The sequence below is a fragment of the Eubalaena glacialis genome, chromosome 12, assembly GCF_028564815.1.
Source record: "Eubalaena glacialis isolate mEubGla1 chromosome 12, mEubGla1.1.hap2.+ XY, whole genome shotgun sequence".
In the NCBI taxonomy this organism is placed as follows: Eukaryota; Metazoa; Chordata; class Mammalia; order Artiodactyla; family Balaenidae; genus Eubalaena; species Eubalaena glacialis.
In genome coordinates, this window is record NC_083727.1 from 19,999,499 (window position 1) to 20,018,900 (window position 19,402).

Consider the following 19,402-nt stretch of genomic DNA (forward strand, 5'->3'; position numbering starts at 1 on the left):
GAACGGATAACATAATTTTAATTAACATAAAATGACGTGGTTACGTGACATTCTTCCTTCATGCTGTCAAATGCTTAATCTCTGAGTCTGGAGATACAAGTTCAAATGTTCCAGTCAACAACAAATGTGAACGGCTGGAACCTGCACTGCTAGGCCCTCTAAACACCCAGCCTATTCTGGGAGAAAGTCACATATTGTGGACACTGCACAGAGAGAGAGGAAGGCCAGATGTTAGACTCTGAAGGAATGACCGCTGGGCCATCTCTGCCTGATCGAAGAAGCACCAGCTATGCCTTGCACAGTCTGGTTTCAGGATTCAATATCACCGTGATGGATCAAATCGTGGTACATGCCTCATCCTTCCCATCAGCATGCTTGGTTGGGGATACAGGATGTGGCAGACACAGTTGGCGCCCACTGAATTCCTACATTTAGTGCTTTCCTTCATTTCTCAGTTTTTAAGGCATCCAAATTTGGGGGTTGTCAGTTGCAGTTCTGAGTAATGAATTTGGAGCAGATGTGTTGGCACTGACAGACTGAAGCACTAAGAGCTAGTCTGTTCCCACCAAATTTCTGTTATCCGGCCTTGGCAACACGTTCCAGATGGTAGAGCTCTGAGATGGAGCTGGCTCTCCAACCTGAACTGGACTTGCGCGAGAAATAAACCTTTGTTGTTTTAAGTCATCCAAATTTGGGGGCTTGTCTGTTGCAGTAGCTAGTGTTAACTGTCCCATTTAAAACAGGGTAAAATATATGGGAGAGTGAGAACCAGTACTTGAAAGTTACCTCGAAACAATTTCAGTTCTTAAGGAAGAGTGTTCTAAGAGAACTTTTCAAAAATAGGTTGGTCAAGAAAAAAAATATCGACCCATCCAATGAGACAGTAAGCTCTGGGTCAGGACAGCGTTTAAGAAGAGCTTGCGTGCAAGGATGCTGTTAAGTAGCTGCCGAGATCTTCCTGCTGCCCCTGGTCCCCTGACCATCAGGAGACTGGATAAGATGATGCCTGTGAAAGGCTACGTGAGTCTAGGACAGCATTAACTCATTAATGGGGGTTTATGGAAAGTGTACCCAGCATGTCTCCCTTCACCAAAGTCAACTCACTCTTCTGTGATTTCTAGGGAAGAAAAGACTCCAGACTCGGCTTATTGGATTTTCACTGTCCTTTTAGGACTACTAAAGCAGAATGACTTTGACATGGGCAGCAGGCACTTTTCTTTCTTAATTTACTAGATCTCTTCAGGCCTTAGGCTACTCTTGCCTTTAGGATTGTTGCCAGGCAACAGCCTAAAGCCCTTGGTCTAAAACACCTCAGAGAAGCTCATCTTTTAAAAGAGTCAAACTTTACTAGTTTCTTTTGACCCCAGTGAAAAGCAAAAGATTGACTAGCATTTTGAAAGGTGGCCTGAGGTACCTTCAGAATGTTCTTTGCTGTTTAGGGTGTTGGTAATGGCTCTTTGCTTTCTTACTCTCAGGCCATATAAAGGCAACTCACCTTCAATAACCTTCACTGGCTTATGCTTAGGAAAGGAGGTAACATGGCGGCCAAGGTGATGACCGCCCAGCAGACAACTGAGACTGTGGTTCTCACCTTGAAAGAGGTGTTAGGGGCGGTAGGCGAGTGAGAGATTGGACTGGGACCTGTACAATGAGGTAGAGAAAATTCAAGATAACAAGTCAGTCGGGTGCAAACATAACATACCTAAATAAGAGGACTGGCCACCAACAATCCAGGAACTGTCCAATGGGTTGTTTAGCATTTCTATTTTAAACCAAAACAATTTTTCAGAAAGGAATAAAATGTAATGAGCTTCGAGCTCTTCTAGTTCAAATTCCCCAATTTTCAGGAGCTTGAATATCAGCAGACAAAGATAAGAAGTGGTTCACGGTGATCCAGGACTAACACTCAAGCCCCCCAATTTCCAGTCATTGCCTTTTGTATTATACCACTGATACATTCCTTGGAGACGTACTATGCAGATAACTTTTGGTAAAACTCACCCACCTAAGAAAAGGCCTCATTTCTTGTCTCCAGAATCACATTCTATAAGTATCTGCTCACTCTAAGTCTTAACCTGGGGACACCCTAGGTCTTAAATTCATTTGCTAAGTCAAAATGTAAAATATCACATAAGACATGTTTATTTGTCAAGATATTTCTTAATGCATGACAGTTTTGAAACAGCAAAAAAAAAAAAAAAAGATTCTGGGTAATAGCAACAGAAGAGAGTTGGGCATACAATAATACTGATTTGGCCTGACTTCATCTTATTTTTGTAGAATAGAAATTCTGAAATAGTATGGTATTAAGGAGAAATTTAAGATATAAAATTAGACAATCAAGAACATAAAGCTTGTGAGGTCAAAGACACAAGTATATTTCTCAAATAGACTAATTGCTTTAAAGGCAAAATTTACAAGATTCCCAGGGACGCACATCTCCTTGGGCGTATGTCACCACTGAGGTGGAATCTGCATATTTCCAGGTCCTAATGGATGAATGTAATGCTGATGTTTGGTGACTTACTGTCACCTTGCCTAAGTCAGGAGTGCAAAGGCAATGTTCTGATTGTAAGGAATGTGTAGTGCAATCATTTTGGAGGTTCTAGAAATCATTTTGGTCATAAACATTTTATCCAAATAGGAAATTAAATGAACAGGAAACCATTACATTATATTCTTATTAAAGGGATAGTGGTTTTGAACAACAATTGCTTTTGAAAACAAATGGGCAATTATTTCAAATCTATCACTAAAGGCTAACTGTCTTAGCTGAAAGTAAGTGACGTGAGCTTTGTTGCAGAGATTCCTATTAAAGAACAAACAGTACATGATTTCCTCCAGCAGGTGCATAATGATGATTTTCCGGCTTCAGAATTTCCCTTTTGACTTCCAATCATGCTTCTCCAAGGGATGCTTGATAGACTGGAGCTACGGAATGTGACCGTGGAGAGGGAAAGAAACTGATGAAGCTGTACTGAAACTTGATGTGCATCTTTTCAGCAACACTAAGGAAGGGATGATTAAGTGTTTGTTACTTTTCTATATCATCTATTTTTTCTTATTTTTGGATTCATGTTTAATTATTTATTCAGTACCCATAGAGTATTGTGCTCACCCTGGTGAGGGTAGGAGCATGATGGAGAGATATTTGCAGGAATCCAAAACGTGTCCTAAACCTTAGCCTAGACCATTTGGTGCATGAGGGTCAGGTTTATTTAGGTGTACAATATCTAAATGAATAAAATAATGTTAGAGATGTTCCATTGATTTGTCTATTTTTTCTCTTTCACTATATCCAGACATCAGGTTTTGTGAGGCTTGCAATAAAATTCTGGCTTCACTTCTCCAAGCTATCATCTTTTAATGACTTCCCATTATGCTTGCTTTAAATTTAAACTCATGGCATGATCTGGCCTCCTTTGGCCTCTCTAATCTAGTCTTCCTCTACTTTCCACGTTCCAAGCAGACTGGCCTCTTTCTGTTCCTCAAACATTCAAGGCCTTTTACAACTTTGAGCTTCTGCTTGCATTCCTTCTGTCTGGGAGGCTCTTCTCCAGCTCTTCCCTTGCCTCTTCCATACTTTGGTTTCAGCTGAACTATCACCTTGTAATAAAGAGTCTGACTTCTTTTTTTTTTTTTTTAATTTATTTATTTATGTCTGTATTGGGTCTTCGTTTCTGTGCGAGGGCTTTCTCTAGTTGTGGCAAGCGGGGGCCACTCTTCATCGCGGTGCGCGGGCCTCTCACTATCACAGCCTCTCTTGTTGCGGAGCACAGGCTCCAGACGCGCCGGCTCAGTAATTGTGGCTCACGGGCCCAGTTGCTCTGCGGCATGTGGGATCTTCCCAGACCAGGGCTCGAACCCGTGTCCCCTGCATTGGCAGGCAGATTCTCAACCACTGCGCCACCAGGGAAGCCCTGACTTTATTTTCGATGCTTGACCCTACATAGCTTCAAGCCCTGCTCCTCTGGGCCAGCCAATAAGAAAGCCAATACCCTCATTCCCTGGGCACATGTACGGGTGGGACGTCCAAACCACGCAAACCCCAACCCATGCGTGGGAACGCTCACCCCAGCCCCGCCTCCAGACCACAACAAAAACAAAGCCACGTGGTCCTCCCTTTGCTTGAGCCATTTGAATTGGCTTGGGTATCTTTTTTGCTCTCCCCACAAAACCTCATTATGTGAGTAATAAATTTTTCATCTAATCTTAGTGCTTGTGTGACTTCATCAATCCTCACATTGAAACCCACTGTGGAAGGGGTTTGATCTTACCCTCTATGGTGCAAACCCCAAGACACACTTCCCCAGAGAAGGCTTCTCTAGCAATCATCCTAAGATGGCTTTGCCCATAACTGTCTATCTCATCACATTTTCTATGTCATACTCCTCAAAAAAGTCTTTAATGCTTTCTGTTGTCTGCAAAACAAGTAAAATAGCAGTAGCAGTAATCTGATATTCAGTGCCTTCTACAGACTGACCACTACATCTCCAAACATGTCTACCCTGCTCTATGAGCTCCCAAATAACTAGTCTTTGCAGGTCCTGACTAGGATATTTCCTTTCTATCTTCTTACTCATTGCAATTCCACTTACTTGGAAAGCCCTGACTCTTCTCTACTTGTTCAAGACTGATCCATCCACCAAGCCTCAGATTTAGTACTATTTCTTCCATGAACCCTGCTAAATGACTTCAAAGCTCAGTGATTACTCCCACATCTCAACTCTTGTAGAAATATTTGCTGCCATGGTTTCTCCCTATACTTTCCTCTTCATTCATTTCAAGCAGGTAGCCAGACCCTCAGGAATTTTGCCAAGGGAGAAAATAGGGGAGCCTGAAGTCAACAGCTTTTCCTGTGTTTTGTAAAAACATAATCCTTTGAATTGATTATATTAGTGCCCTGGAGTAGCAGGAGAAAGAGAGGATGGTCTTTGAGAGGAAGCTAGAGAGAGAGGTGAGTGTCCTCTGAAATAGGACAGGGGAGAGAGAGCTCCGAGGCTCACAACACAGTGGAGACTGGGTAGCAGTTCTAAGGCAACATCCCAGGGTCAGGGGCAAACTGACGGGGCTTAGCTGCGGGTTATGTCAAGAAAGGCAGCCTCTCCAAGAACTGTCAGGCCCTAAGCAGACCTTCAAAGTGGCAGAGTCCTCGATCCTGAAGGAATCACGCAGAGTGAAAAATGGTGTCTCAAAATAATTCATGTGAACAGGTGACTAGCGGCTTCCTCAGACCTGGATGCCGCATCAACTCAGGGAGGGGAGCTCTTGGCATTGACTCAAGTTGAATTTTCTTTCAAACTGGGCCAGAATTAGGCTGATGTAGAAAAGAAAGATATGTTCTGTTTCTTGCACACCTGTTATTTTATACTTGCTACTCTAGCGATTTATTTAACTTACTAAATTAGCATGATATTTATCACTGTTATTCATCCTTCTTTGTATTTGCATTGCATCTCCCCAGCTATATCAAAAGCTCCTGGAGGACTGTGTCATTTCAGTCTCAAGTAGAATTTGCTGCATGTAAATAGCAACCAGGTTTCTGTGTACAGGAGAGCTAGGGACACTGTCTGGCGGAGAGACTTTAGTCTCTTGGTAATCTTGTCCTCATAAACAGTCCAAGTGGGAAGTAGTTCACATGCATTCAGTAACCCAACAGTTATTATAGAAATAAGAGGAGATAGGTGAGTCAGGGAGTAGGAGAAAAAACAGACAGTTGTTAGGGATGGTCTGACTCGTGGCTATCATTTATAATAATAGGTACCATTTGTTTGTCCTCACTGACTTGGGCTCTGCTGCAGTCTCCCCTTGCTTTGTTCCAGAGCTGTATGTCAGTAAAATGAGAAATGCTGCTCTGAAATCAAATCTTCAAAAGTGCTCATTAATAAAATAAGGCAAGAGACAAAATTGAATATAGAGTATTACTCTAATATTATTGTTTGTATATCTACATATTTGTATTTGGAGAATACACACGCATGCAAATATTTTTATGGGTATGTGTGTAAATATACCTATCTATACCTGTATTTATATCTATAAACTTTAATCCTAGTTACCTCTAGATGGTGAGATCCTTGATGACTTTTATTATGTTGTTTATAGTTTTCTATATTTTCTAAAATTTCCACAATGAACATGCATTTTTTAATAATCATAAAAAACAGTAGACGGTTCAGTTATTAAAAAGGCAAGCGGACAGAGAGGCAAGATGCATTATTTTTGACCAATACTTTATTTATAACCTAGTTAACACAGTATTTATCCACATGACATGGAACTGGGAAAAGAACAGTCACAATAATTATACACGTTCAATTATTGTCATCCCACGATCTGTGTTCCTCGGAATATTTTTAGTGAAACATCTTCTGAATTGTATTACTAACATTTAGAAATCAATAACTAATAACTAATATTCAGAAGACATAGCAGTTTTCTTATATCTCTCTAACTGATATATAAAGACAAAATTCAAAGGGATCGTTTCAAAATGAAAACTATGGTCAACTAATCTGACAAAGCTGACTTTTTAAAATATATGGTTTTGGAGCTGAGCCAGCATTAAGAGTAGAGTCAGGGCTTCCCTGGTGGCGCAGTGGTTGAGAATCTGCCTGCCAATGCAGGGGACACGGGTTCGAGCTCTGGTCTGGGAAGATCCCACATGCCGCGGAGCAACTGGGCCCGTGAGCCACAACTACTGAGCCTGCGCGTCTGGAGCCTGTGCTCCGCTACAAGAGAGGCCGCGACAGTGAGAGGCCCGCGCACCGCGATGAAGGGTGGCCCCCCGCTCGCCGCAACTAGAGAAAGCCCTCGCGCAGAGGCGAAGACCCAACACAGCTATAAATAAATAAATAAATTTATTTTTAAAAAAAGAGTAGAGTCAGTGGTAGAGCTTCCCCAGGCTTTTTGCTCCCCACATCTGGCCATCACTTCCATCTGTCCATGCCCTTGAGATAAAGGGAACTAACGTTATTCAGCATCTCTCAAGGCGGGCAGGGGCCTTATGTGGCCCTGAGTCCATGTTAGTGCCGAGCATCAGGTGGACAAGAACCGGCAGGTGTTTCTGATTTGATTTATCAAGTGTTCTTTCGAAAAACTGTTTACATAGTAAATACAATGAGGAAACTTTACATAAAAATACTAGATTTCCAGTTTCCGTTGAATTCTAAAGGTTTGGTAAAACCAGGCTCTTCTGCAAGGCATCACGTAGGCCAGGTATCAGAGTCCCCAGCTGCCTTGTTTCACACAATTCACTCACCTGCCTGGATCTTGAAGGCATTTAAACTTCCAACCTATGAAAGCCCTCTAAATCCAAGACACCAGGGTTTGGACTTTGCTTTAGAATAAGCATCAGGCAAACTTCTAACATCAGATCTCCTAAAAAGCCAACAGTCTCTCAACTCTAAAAGGGACATCCATATGCTCAGAGAACCAAAAGATTTTGCAGAACTCATTTGGCAGCTAAATTTGCCCTGAAATGATGTTAACCTTTTACAGCAGTTATAAAATTTCAGTCTCAGGAGTTTCATTCTTAAAAATTATTGTGGACCCCAAAGTTCTTGTGCTTATGTGAGTTGTATCTATCCAGTTACCACATTAGAAATTAAAATGGAAAGTTAAAAAGTATTAATTTATGCTTATTTAAAAATAACAATAATAAGTTCATTACATGTTAATATAAGTGATAGTTTATGAAAATAACTACTATATTTTTTCCAAACCAAAATTTTCATAAGAAAATTGGTAGTATTTAATATTCTTGCAAATCTCTTTTTAGTCTTGCTTAACAGAGACTGCCAGATTCTCATATCTGCTTCTACATTTAATCTACCATAATGTCGCACATCATTAGCCCCTTGAAAGCTTCACTATACACTCATAAAAGAATGAGTGAAAGGTAAAGTATTTTTCTAAAAATAATTTTGACTTCATGGACACCCTGAAAAGGTTTTGAAGATTCCCAAGGATCCCTAAATTATACTTTGAAAACAGTTGGATTATTATAATCTTTATTGATCTCATTTAATATGAATATTCATATGTTTCACAGGAGAAATACTATGTTTGATTAACGGTGCTGCCCAAGACTTTGAGGAATGTGGGGACATATAATACAGTGTCTGTACTGTATAAACTTTGTAAAGTATGAAAAATTTTAAATTCCCCCAAAATATCTGTCCTTAAGTTTTTGGAGTAAGCAATTAGGCACCTTGTACACTTTCTTAAATAAGCTACTTTCATGGTAATGATCAAAACTTTAAAAAAATCAACATGCCATAATAAAGAAAACCTCAGCATAACACAGTGGCAGATGTGCTTCAGAGAGTGAAAAAAAACTTGGAGCATCTGGAGATATAGCATGATTGAGGTGCTACTTTTTGATACATCTCTTTATTCATCCAACGAGTAGTTATTGATCATCAACGATGAGCGCCTACTACAGTTTTAGCTCTAAATCACTGAAGTTACTTGAAGCTGGTAAAAAAATCACACGGTTTTTTGATAAAATTTCCAACCAGAAAGACTGATAAATTGGTATTTAATTTTATGGCATGATTTAGATGTTGACATGGATTTTGTAGAGGTTGGTAAGCTATGGCCTGTGGCCCACATCCTGTCCTCCACCTGTCTTTGTAAACACACAGCCATGTCCTTTTACTTACGTACTGTCCATGGCTGCTTTTGTGCTACAGAGGCAGAGAGGTGAGTCTGTATGACTTGCAAAGCCTAAAATATTTGCTATCTGGCCCTTTACAGAAAAAGTTTGCCCAACCCTGTTTTAGAACATTGATATGAATGTCCCTTGAACGACTGGAAAAATACGATCCAGTTTATTATACGAGTGCTCTATGACTCATAAGTTTTGGGACATCTCTGATGATTTCAGTTCCTAGAAAAGTGTGAATTGCATCAGATGATTCTAAGTTGGTAGAATACACCCTGAACTGAACTGATTTACTGAGACGAGAGCTACAACTGAAGCAAACTGTCCTTTCCAGATGAATTTCACTGCTGAATTTCCCTGTTGTCTTCTGGGATGATTTCCAAGGCTAAGGTCTATCTGTAGCATCGTGTACCTGTTGTACAAGTACTCGATGTGCACAAGAGCCTACCAAATGGATTTTAATGCTCCAGGAGTGGCCTTCAATTGCCTTTCAAACTTCAGGGTCTTGTGTTGCTCAGGGCTGTCTCCTTGCGACAATTGAATCAAGCCTCTTCCTCCTACTCCTCCTCTTCTTCCTTCTTTCAGTACAACAACGTGGATTGCAAAGCTTTATGAATCGCACATCTTAGGAGTTTGGGTTATGACCACAGAGAGTAGAGTAGATAATGTCTTCTTAAAGTAATGATTATGTAAATCAGTCTCAGATTAATCGTGGCAAAAGGATTTGCTTCTTATGAAATTGGGATCAACTAATTTACCTTCTTGATTTGGTGTTTACTTGTTAAAAGACCATCTTTTTTAGGGAGAAAGTATCATTGGAAAGAGGGGCCACCCCCAGACAAAATTATGAGAGTAAATTTCTTTGTCTTCCTTCTACCATCATTTAAAAAAAAACTTTCTCTTTCCTGGAAGTGATTATTTTCTTTATTGACACTAATGATGTTGAAGATAACTGTAATAATTATTATAAATTATTTAACATTCTTACAATTTAATCTCCATCCATTATTTATTATGCTATGCTATTTATTATGCTATCTTTAATTTTCACAATTCTATTATTTTTATAATAGAAACTGAGACTAAGAAAGCTAAGAGACTTGGTCTAGATCACATAGTCAAGAAATAGAAACTGGGATGAATCCTGGTTTCATTTTTTTTTCCAAATCCTCTGCCTCTGGTGTCTCTTGGCTTTCCAGGACCATCCACTCAATCCTGGTCTTTTTTGATATTTCCCATGGCTCTAGGCATTTCCTGTTTACCCTTCCTCTCTGTTTCTCACCAAACCAGCCCCCAGATAGGTTGTTGACTGTCAGAAATAAGATAAATTAATTCACACTGGGACTGATTGGGACTAATTCATTTCTATATTCTACAAAGAGTTAGAGATGACCTTTTTTTTTTTTTAAATGTGAGTTTTATATGATGGTTGAGTAATACCAATTTCTTTGTAGCTCAGATCCTGAACCCATTTCATTTACTTGATTTCTTTCTTTTTTTTTTTTTTTAATTTAGGGAAGGCTCTTTTATTTATTTATTTATTTTTATATTTATTTTTGGCTGTGTTGGGTCTTCGTTTCTGTGCGAGGGCTTCCTCTAGTTGCGGCAAGCGGGGGCCACCCTTCATCGCGGTGCGCGGGCCTTTTCACTATCGCGGCCTCTCTTGTAGCGGAGCACAGGCTCCAGACGCGCAGGCTCAGTAGTTGTGGCTCACGGGCCCAGTTGCTCCACGGCATGTGGGATCTTCCCAGACCAGGGCTCGAACCCGTGTCCCCTGCATTGGCAGGCAGATTCTCAACCACTGCGCCACCAGGGAAGCCCTATAGATGACCTCCTTTTACCACACATTCTGCCTGCCTCTGGATTCTAAAAATGAAGACCACATCCCTGTCCTCAGGGAGCTCTTTGCTCACAGACATGTCTACTGGACAAATCATGACCATATACTATCTCTCTTGTGTGGTATATCTATTTTAAGAGGGATAGAGTTGTGACGATGAAACTTTAGGCACCAGCCTGCCAGCCTCATAAAACCATAATAGAGGGGTGGGGTGAGGGGTCTAAGGTGCCCCAGGACCTGTACGAGCAGGACTTTGCTTCTGCCTAAGGCTGATCCTGTTAGAAAACAGTCCATTTTAGACTGTTACCATGCCTACAATATTAGTAATTTGGAACTTTCTCAAGTTTTATCTCTTAAATCTAAATTCTGTAAGGTAGCCTAATAAGTTATTTTTCTCCAACAATATTTAGAGTCACAATTTTGGCAAAGCAGGAGGTCAGGTGCCCCTTCAGTTGTGAGATTTAAATCTGTTTCCTGTTATCTTCTCTCCACTTCTTCCTGCAGCCCTATCATCGTGCTTGTAGTTTAGCCAGTGGCTCTGATGGGGTTCAGGACATGCTGTCCCAAGTATGATACCTTGGTATATGGACTGTCTTCAGCTGAAGAAGTTTGAGAAAATGGTAGAAGCAGGAAAGTTACTCTGACTTCCCCACCCCCTCCTCCTTCTTCCGTGAAAGCAGGGGTAAATTTCCCACGCGAAAGGTACTCTCCCTGTATCCAGAGGAGGGAAGACATGGTTTTCACCAGCGATGGGGAAGCCATTCAAACAAACTTCATTAAACTAACCCTCAGTATCTTCCTCACCACTCACTACCCCCAGCCCAAACCCCTTTGCCTTGTCAAATCATCACAAATGTATTGTTCTGGTGTCTAAAAGGTATAAAAGCTTCCTGCTCTGGTCACTTCTTAGGTCTTTATTCTCTTGTGAAGACTTCCACATATATGTAAAAATGCAATAAATCTTGTATACTTTTCTTCTGTTAACCTATCTTTGTCAGTTTAATTTTCAGACCCAGCCAGGATCCCTAAGAGGGTTGAGGAAAATGTTGTTTTCCTTCCCTACAGCTCTAAGGAACTCCTGCCAGAAAATGGATGGAAAATTACCCTCAAAATATATCGTTTCTGAATTTAAAGATTCCGTGAAACACTGTTGTAATGATATGATGCTTGCATATTTAGAAACATCTTTTTTATATGTAGAGAAATATGCACAGATAATCTATTAAGCTTGCTAAACTTTTATTTTCTGTTTTCATATGAATGTATCATATCACTGGAGATAGACTAGAACCAAGATATAACATGATGTTCTATGAGTGAAAGGCCGTCTGTCTTGCTTTTTTACATGACTATGTACAATATTTGCTAATATGCACCACCAGACTTTCTTAAACGATTGCTATGAACAAATTTAAATACAAACACTAAAAGTCTCAACAAAAATCACTGTAAATATTTCAAACATATTCAACTAGGGAATGGAAATCAGAGACATAAGTAGTTCTATGTTATGGTTGCATATACTTTTAAGGAGGGGAAAGTCAGATTTCTTCAGCAAACAGGTGACCATCATTCCAGGGAGATGATGATACTACCTGAGAAGGTGAACTGAGAACTTCAAGTTCTCAAGAGTTTTCCAGGAAGCCTTCATATAGCCTGATGCCAAAGGCTGCTCTCCGGTAATGAAATGGGCTGACTCTCCTTTCCCGTACAGCAGGGGTCCCCAAACCCCAAGCCTGTTAGGAACCGGGTGGCACAGCAGGAGGTGAGCGGCGGTGGGCTGGGGAGCGAGTGAAGCTTTATGTGCGCTCCCCATCGCTCTCATTACTACCTGAACCATCCCCCCTCACCCCTCCCCGCTCCGTGGAAAAATTGTCTTCCACGAAACCAGTCCCTGGTGCCAAAAATTGGGGGGACCACTGCTACCTTACATTTATAAGTGCTTCTCCTCCTCCTCTTGCTACCTCACTTCCCAGAGCTCTAAATACTTTCTGCCTTCTAAATACTCCCTTATTAACCCTAAAGCCATGGGGAGTCCAGTAGGGGAATTTGCAAGGGCTACTCATTTTCTGAGCTCAGAAAATTCTATCACGTCAGGGTCAAGCTGCAAGTATCTCTGCTCATCAGAAACGAATTTGAACCTTCTGGCTTTGCACAAGGAAATACGAAAATAGTTGGTGGTCACCCCTCCCCACCCGCCAGAAGAATTGAAGGGAATATTCTCCAATTTGTCGGTTGAAGATATTTCTGCAAGCATACAGTTCGAGGCATGGGGAATCTTGGCATGCTTTTGTATGTTTTATTTACAAGCATTATTTGTTAAAAATATAGTGCTGGGACAAAGAAACTAATTTATAAAAATTTAAGTTTAAAAAAAATTTGTATTTGATAGAGTGGCTTTAGTTGTGGAACACAAAGTGTAAGCAGATAAAAAAGTAATGGAATCCAGAAATAGATTATGTATGCATAGCACGCTGTGACTGCAAAAAAAGGTTAATGTGTAACTTAATTAATTTCCTCCTTTGCTAGGCAGCACCTTTATTAGGTAAGTACAACAAATTTGAGTTGTTTACATAAGAAAGGTCAGGGAACTACTTATGGGAAAGCAAAAGAATAAATCCAGAAGGTGAGAGGGGAGAAAAAAGAAAGATGAGAGTGCCGAGCCAAGGTCAGGCCAGAGGAACAGATTGAGCTATTGGCCTAGGGGCCCGTGTGATACAGAAATACATAACATGTATGTATGCATTCCCTATATAGAAATACACACACACACACAACTTTCTGTGTGTGTGTGTGTGTGTGTGTGTGTGTGTTTTGAGAGACAAAGAAGAAGAAAAGGAATTTTAGAGATTTCATTTTTGGATTAAAAATTCAATGCCTTCATTTACTTTGAATTATTTTTTAATATTGGCCTGGGGTTTCTTTTTAAACTGCATTGACAGTGCTACAAAGTAGCTTAGTTTTATTAAGCTAAGCCGTATGAAATTGCTGACTTTTATGTCAAAGATGGTCAAATACTGTTGTTTTTCCTGGTTCATCCTATTTTATGGTCCACCTCACATATAGAGTTAGCTAGTTCACGCACAAAGACTGAGACTTAAATGCTCCAGGCAGAGGAAGCCTCATGCACGTAGGCTGCAAGGAGAGGAAAACGGGGCACCACCAGGGCCTCTGTCCTGTGGCTGGTAAGAGGTTACCCAGAAGGGCGAGCGGCAGATGAACAAATGCCAATGATGCCAACATGGTGGCACCTAGCATGAGCTTTCTTCCAGACACTGTGCCAAGCCCTGACAGAACAGATCTCAGTACAATCTCACAAGGATCCTGTGAAGCAGGTATTATTAGTTTTCAGTATTCTCATTATTGTTATTTTACCGATGAAGAACTGAGCCTGTGATGGTTAATTTTACGTGTCAACTGACTAGGCTATAGTGCTAAGTTGATGGGATTACCATATAAACTATTAGACTTTGAGTGAAGCATATTACCCTCCATCAGGTGGGTGGGCCTCATCAAATCAGTTGTAGGCCTTAAGAGAAAAGACTGAAATCTCCTGATGAGGAAGGAATTCTGCCTCCAGACTGCCTTTAGACTTAAGGCTGCAACATTAACGCCTGCCAGAATTTCAATTTCAGACTTGCCAGCCCTCACCATCACACGAGACATTTCCTTAAAATATCTCGTTCTCTCTGTCTTTCTATATATGATGTATATGTACACATCCTATTGGTTCTTTTTCTCTGGAGAACCCTAACTAGTATAGAGCTGATAAATTATAGAGCAGAGACAAGAACGCAGGATTTCCTGGTTCCAAAGTTCATATTTTTAATCACTACTTCATGCTGTCCCCTTCTATTTCATTATAGAAGGTGTCATCCTGTGTTCGCATCATTTGTTAATGTGTTTGCATCCCCATCTAAGCTATAAGCTCAAGAGGGCAAGAACTTTTGTATTCCCAGCATTCAGCACAATGCCTGTCACATGGCATTGCTCAATACATACTTGTTTTAGATTGGGGACAAAATATTTATGGTTATGTGCTACAATAACTGTAAAGCACAATAAAAATATGAGATGTTTCTGTTATGAGGCAAACACATAATTCTTGTACAGTTATTTATAAGCAAATATAGAATGTATGTATCTAAAAGTCTGACTATGTGCATAAGCCAGTGTGAAAATTTAAGATGGTATTATTACTTGATAAGCTTTTTTCAGCCTTTGCCAGCAACCAGGGGTGAAGGAATATTTCCAGGATAAAAAAAAATATTGTATTTCTCTCCCTAACAGCTGAAGGAAGAAGTAGGAATCACAGACCCTTTTCCATACAGGGTAAAGTCAGCAACCTTAAGCTCAGAAAGGCAACTAAGTTTGATGTCAAATGTTAGTTCTGATTGATTGGTGGTGGCTGCCTGCTGCACTTGAGAAGATTGTGAGACCACAGCCAGGTCCTCAGCAAAGAGTGCCTTGATTAACAAGCAAGCTCCCACCTGGCCAAAGGATTGGGTGTGTGCAGCACAAGTGCCATTTTGTTCCCTGCCCTGATTTAAGCAATACAAGGCTAGCCCTCTTGGTGCTTTTGTGAATTAGCAAGGCTTGCTGTTGAGAAGGAGAAGAGGAATAATGGTTCAGTTTAAAAGGGAACCAAAATAAATTTCTTGAATCACAGGTAAAACATTCTCAGTGTCTAGGTGAAGATTAATCTCTTTAGCGCTGTCTTTAGCTTATAGCATATTCCATCATTTTTTTCCCTTTAATCACCAAAATCAGATAAAATCAATCAAATTAACCAACACTTTTAGGAACATGTTTGCTGAACCAGAAGAATTAGTCATCAGGGCCCGTGTCCAAAGCCTATACCAGGATAGAAATATATACTATCGTTAGGGAGCATTTCAGTTTTCTCCTGTATTTCACCATAAACTGGACATTAATTTCATAGTGTTAAGCAGTTAATGGTTGCTTACTTTTACTCACATATTTATTAATGTCTTTGCACACTGTTCTTTTTTGCACATCAAACCTTCCATCTGGAATGGCTTTTCTTCTGTTTGAAATATATAGATTCTTTAGAATTTACTTTAGTAGGGATATTTTGGTGGTAAACTCACTTAACTTTTTCTTTTGTCTGAAAATGTCTTTGTTTCCTGTTTGTTCTTTTTTATAAATTTACTTATTTATTTGTTTTTATTTTTAGCTGCATTGGGTCTTTGTTGCTGTGCGCGGGCTTTCTCTAGTTGCGGCGAACAGGGGCTACTCTTCGTTGCGGTGCACAGGCTTCTCATTGCGGTGGCTTCTCTTGTTGTGGAGCACAGGCTCTAGGCGCATGGGCTCAGTAGTTGTGGCTCACAGGCTTAGTTGCTCCGCAGCATATGGGATCTTCCCGGGCTAGGGATTGAACCCGTGTCCCCTGCATTGGCAGGCAGATTCTTAACCACTGCACCACCAGGGAAGCCCTCTATTTATTCTTGAAAGACAGTTTTTCATGGTTTGGAAATCCAGGTTGACAGTGATTTTCTGCTGTCTATTTTCTGCAGTCTGCTGGTTTCTGCTCTTTAAGATGTGAGGTCAGCAATCCATCCAATCGTCATTCCTTTGCAGGTAATCTGCTCTTTCTTCTTGGAATCTTTTAAATATATTTTGCTTTTCTTTGTCATTCTTCAGTCTCAGTATTGTGTCTAAAATTGAATTTTAGCCTCTTGAATCTGAAGATCTTTTAATACTTTTTGAAAGTTCTCAGCCTTTTTACCTTCAAATATTGTCTATTCTCAATTCTTTACCTTTTTCTGAATCTTTGAATAGGCATTATTAAAACCCTTGTCACTCTTTTCTCTCGATTTTTCATATTCTACACCTAATTTCTTCATAGTTACGTTCCAGTCCTCTGATTCTCTATGAAAGCTACAAATGCACATACCACTTCATGAGCTTTCTGTTGTACTAGACTTTGCAATGAATGAAAATAGGAGAATTCACATTAATTCTAGTTAACAGGCTCCTGGAGTCAGATTGGCTACCATTAGCTCTTAGCTGTATATGACAGATCATGCCAGGGCAGGTGATGGAGAATATTGAAGTGGATGGTAAATGAGGTAGCAGCAGAGAAGCAGGGCCATATGGCTCTGCAAAGCTTCCTAACACTATTATGCCACACAAACACTCTCCCTCTGGGATGGAGGACCTGTGACCATAATTTTGTGCTAGGAAGGGGAGGCTGCTCATCATAAGCCACCATCTGGGGCAACTTATCCAGATGTAATTTTCCTTAGCAATTTTCCTATGCTTGGCTCTGTTACCATAATGGATAGGTTTCTGTCATCTGTTCCTTGGGAATATCTTGTAATGTCAGTGTGAATAGTGTTAGGATTTATTTATTTATTTATTTGGCAATGAATTAAGAAGTGTGCCAATTTATTGTCAGTGAATTTGAAGAGGAAAATATTCCCTTGCTCTGAGCTCTTAGCTCACTTCTGCTTATGAATACCCTGTTCCAGTTACTTGAGTCTGGAGCCGACATCCGTCAGTAAAATTCTGACATGGAATTATATCACTGCAGATAAAATACCTTGTTTAAACCATAAAAACACTTTTAGGATTCTAATTCTTCAAAACAGTGTCATATTGCTTTATACTATTCTGCAATGACAAGCAGGCTTGTACATTTTCAAGTGAAAATAAGGGTGGCATTTGAAATAAAATTGCCTTTTGTCTTCTTTAAATCTAACAGATAATAACATCTAAAGAATTGAGCAGGTGAGGAAGACTCTTAGTGTCTATGGCTCATACACATGTACTTTCATCATTTCTTAAGGCCGTGATCTCTTGCTGTGTAATTTTGCCCAGAAGTTTTAAATGTTATTTTTGGAGCATTTTTGTGTACAATGGCAAGAGAGAATTAAAAGTAATATTTAGGGAGGTGCCAAATCAGGTACAGGTGTCTCCAGTCCTCAGTGTAGTTTATACAGTAAAAATTCTTAATATAATCTTACAGGGTATATTATTCAACCCACCATACAGGGGTTTGGATGAGAGATATTCTATCTGTTTAGATGAATCAGGGAAGGCTTCCTGAAGGGCACGCCATTGAATCAATCTTTGAAGGATGAACACTAATGTGGACAAAACATATTTTCTTAGCCAATAGAATTTTCCTCTAGGAAGAGCCTTGTTTTGTCTGATGGATACTCTGATAATTCTTTCTGGAGTGGGGAACAGAGACCACCAAGGTGCAGGCATAAATTATGTATCATGCTTTTGATTTACTGAGCACAGCAAGCAAAGTGAGTGTGAGCTGAATTTAGCTCTTAGGAAAATAAAGAGGATTTTAAAAGGCAGTAGAGGGCAAGAAGTGGAAGACAGATGAGGTGTCTCGGAGGAGAGGATTTTAGGGGAGGAAGAAGGAAGTCAATGGGCAATCACATTGGGTTTTGTGTAGGTGTTGCTACTATGTGAATCTTTCTCCTCTTTCCACAATATATTTGGTTAGATATCTACTTATTATTAACATATTTTAGAATTAGATCTATCAATGCCCTGCTTCAAGGCTGTTATGAATTAAGTAAAAAGGCTGTTGTTCACAGGTTCCTAATGGATAGGACTGTGAAGACAGTGAAGGGTAATACTTTTCTTATTTGGGCTCTTAATAGAAGTTAGAGAGCAGATGCTTGAGGCTGTATTTCCTCCTGAGTGCTTAAAGTACAAATAAACTGGTTTCTTGATTGAGAGTTCATTAAAATGCTATAGAGGGCACATAACAGAGTAAAGCTGGTGTGCCTTTGTAGAAATTGAGGAGTCTTGTGAAAGGGTTACGGGAATGGAGGACCATTTCAGCTCCATGTGGAGAGAGAAATAGAGTATGGTTTGATTGTAATATGGCGGAGTATAAGGAAAGTGGTAAGAGACAAGGCTGGAAAAATAATCTGGAGCCAAAGCATGAATGACATTTCATGCGTGAAAGACCTCAATGCCAGGATTAAGTAATTGGGTCTCATTTGTTAGGAAAACAAAAAAAGGAGAGTCATAGAATATTTCTTTTGGGGTGGTAATTTAGATTTATAAAATAAGTTTTTTTTATTACTTCTAAAAATAATGCATTTTTGTCATGTAAAGCCAAGAAATATAGAAAAAGCATAAAAAAGAAAATAGATGCTTTGGTAATCCTACCACCTATATTTTGTTGTATTCTTTCTGGAATTTTTTTGTGTGTATAGACACAGGTTTTAAAAGGTAAAAATGTCATTATGATGCACATACTGCTTTGTCAGCTGCTGCACTTTACTTATCATTGAAGACTGGATTAGAAACCTACCCTAAGTGAATAAATGTAGTTGCAATGAAGTGCTGGATTGTAGTGACCAGAGCCTGGATACTGGCAAAGCCCAGAAGAGGTCTCAAGAGAGGTAATGTCAGGGTCAGCACAGAGAAACTGGGAAAGACCAAGCAGAGCTGGTGGGCATGCTGGAGGCCAAGACTGGGGCAGAGGAAGGCTTGGTGGATGATGATTTCCAGGTTTTCAATCTGAACCTATTGAAAAATTAACCAAAGTAGGGAATTAGGATGAGTTGTCAGTTATGATAGAAAGTTGATAGGTTTGATTGGCGGTATGTATGGCTGTCAGCAAATCCGGGTGAAAATGTCCAGTAGAAACTGGAACAGTCAGGCGCGGTGACTAGGCCAGGGCACTGGAATAGAGAAGGGAACAGCAGCCTGAGTGCTTGCTCACGCATGGCTCATTTAAGTCCCCCAACCTTGCAAAGTAAAAATTATCATCGCCATTTCATAGATAAGTCTCAGCAAGATTAAATCATTAACCCACACAGCTACTAAATGGCAGAACCGAGAGTAAACACTGTCCAAACTCTTTCTGTTTTGCTAAGCAAAGAAGTGTTGAAGGG

The 19,402-nt window shown here is 40.1% G+C and overlaps 1 protein-coding gene across 1 annotated transcript in view; it reads left to right on the plus strand.

The window, feature by feature from the left end:
- Positions 1-1,538: 1,538 nt before the first annotated feature.
- The window catches only part of LOC133102620 (gap junction gamma-1 protein-like), a 97,235-nt gene continuing 79,371 nt past the window's right edge, over positions 1,539-19,402 (plus strand). The window contains 1 exon segment of the mRNA XM_061207660.1: positions 1,539-1,613. Within this exon segment, the coding sequence (XP_061063643.1) occupies positions 1,539-1,613 (75 nt within the window).